General features: G+C 46.5%; 1 protein-coding gene across 1 annotated transcript in view; it reads right to left on the reverse strand.

Annotated features, from left to right (window-relative positions):
• Positions 1–267: 267 nt before the first annotated feature.
• SGIP1 (SH3-domain GRB2-like (endophilin) interacting protein 1) overlaps positions 268–1,794 on the reverse strand; it is a gene marked incomplete at its 5' end in the record, with an annotated part of 13,980 nt that continues 12,453 nt past the window's right edge. Inside the window, 2 exons of the mRNA XM_010012610.1 lie at positions 268–759; positions 1,197–1,361. Of these exons, the coding sequence (XP_010010912.1) occupies positions 737–759; positions 1,197–1,361 (188 nt within the window). The remainder of the gene's footprint in view (positions 760–1,196; positions 1,362–1,794) is intronic.

The raw sequence follows: 1,794 nt of genomic DNA on the forward strand, positions 1-1,794 counted from the left end.
ACTGCTGGCACTCCTGAGGGTTAATCTGTGGCTGCAGGAGAACACTCCAAGGAGGTTTTTGTAATGGAAATTTGAAGGAAATACTCTTTGAAGTGACTTTTTTTCCCTGCATTTTGCTGAGAGACTGAATTAGGAACCTCCACATTTACATCAATATCCATCTGGAGTTAAACCAGCTAAACCTGAAGATAGAGCTTTTTATTCATCACCATGAGACGTACCAAGGACTGAAGTAAAAATAAATCAGCATGTCAGTTGTACTTAACTCTCTTTTTATGAGGCACCCCCTTCATAACAGCTATCAGTATTGTATTTAAATCATATATATTGACAAAATGTAATCTACCTCTGTAAGCATTGTGCCATTCAACAGTACTACTATTAAATTTATATACCACAGTTTAAATTACATCCATTTCATGAATGGTAAAATGCTAAAACTCAAGTGTCTAACTGCCAAAATACAGCCTTACTGGAATGAGTACAATTTACAAATACAATAATTACATTTTAAAACCATTAACAATGTTACATCTAGAAGTAAATACTGTAGGACTGGTCAAGATGGTGTTTTCCAAGAAAAAAAAATGCTGAAAGTTGTCGACACTTCCAACAGAAATGTCCCGAGTGCAGGATTTAGTTCATTTTCCTTAAACTGTAATTAAAACCCGTTCCACGCACAGCAGTCCTTGGGTATTTTTCCATATTATTTTCCATAGACTTGCATAAGCTTCCTTCAGTTATCGGCCAAATATTTACCTAGAAATGGGATCAGAAATCAGCTGTGGGGATGGAGCAGCCCTGATTCCTGGAGGATGGTCACCCACCTCCACTAGACCCTGCACCCACAACCTTGCTGCTGCCATGCATGAGTAGCATGTGGAAAAATGCTTGTCTTTCTATTCAACAATGGGGCAAAAGCTCTTCCCGGAGACCCCCAGCCCTTGCTTTCCATGCAGGACTCATGACTGGAAGAGAGCCCATGAAATTCAAGGCTCTCGTAAGTGGCAGCAGGATTTATGTCATGCAAAGGAGCTTTTGCTCTTCTGCCACTGAGCAGCCCTGTCATGCCCTGATGTAGCAGGCTTGAATGGTCAATAAAAACACCTCAAGGGCAGTCCCAGGCATGCCAGCACAGTGGAGGGGACCATCATGGACACTGACATCCCAAGAGGAGCCACCAGGGAGTCACCTACCTGCTGCAAACCTCTTCTTGATGAGGGAGAAGCGGTAGCCGGCGCCGACGAGCTCGATGTCGCAGCTGGACAGCGTGCTCCCCTCGCTGGTGAACTGCACGGCCAGGGGGGCAGGGGTGCTGGGCCCCTCCGAGAGCTGGAATCGGGCCAGCAGAGACCCCACACCTGCAATTTAGAATCCCATTACAAACTTGGAGGGAAACACTGTGCATCCAGAGCCATGAGATGCCCAAAGCGCTGCAGGTGAAGCCCACTCCCACGGTGGTACCCAACCCCACAGCATCCCCCGGGATGGGGGCAGAGCAAACCCCCTCATCCTCTCAGAAGATCTGATCTTTTCAGACACTACAGTGATAGGATGCAGAGGAGCTGCATGAATTACGTGTGAAGAAGCACTCCAGTTCCTCAACCAGGATGCAACACGGGGCCTCAGACTTCAAGGCAGAGGTCAGTGGAGCATAGGACATGGCAAACAACCGTGTCCAAACCAGGTGTGTTAATACCCATCTGTGATGCCAAAGCAGTTGGCAAAACAGTACTAGCAGCACATACCACTGCTTTGCTCCTAGCTTTAAAAGCATCCTCCCTGGCAAGTGCC

This window comes from Nestor notabilis, unplaced genomic scaffold (assembly GCF_000696875.1).
Source record: "Nestor notabilis isolate BGI_N333 unplaced genomic scaffold, ASM69687v1 scaffold15194, whole genome shotgun sequence".
NCBI classification, from domain to species: Eukaryota; Metazoa; Chordata; class Aves; order Psittaciformes; family Psittacidae; genus Nestor; species Nestor notabilis.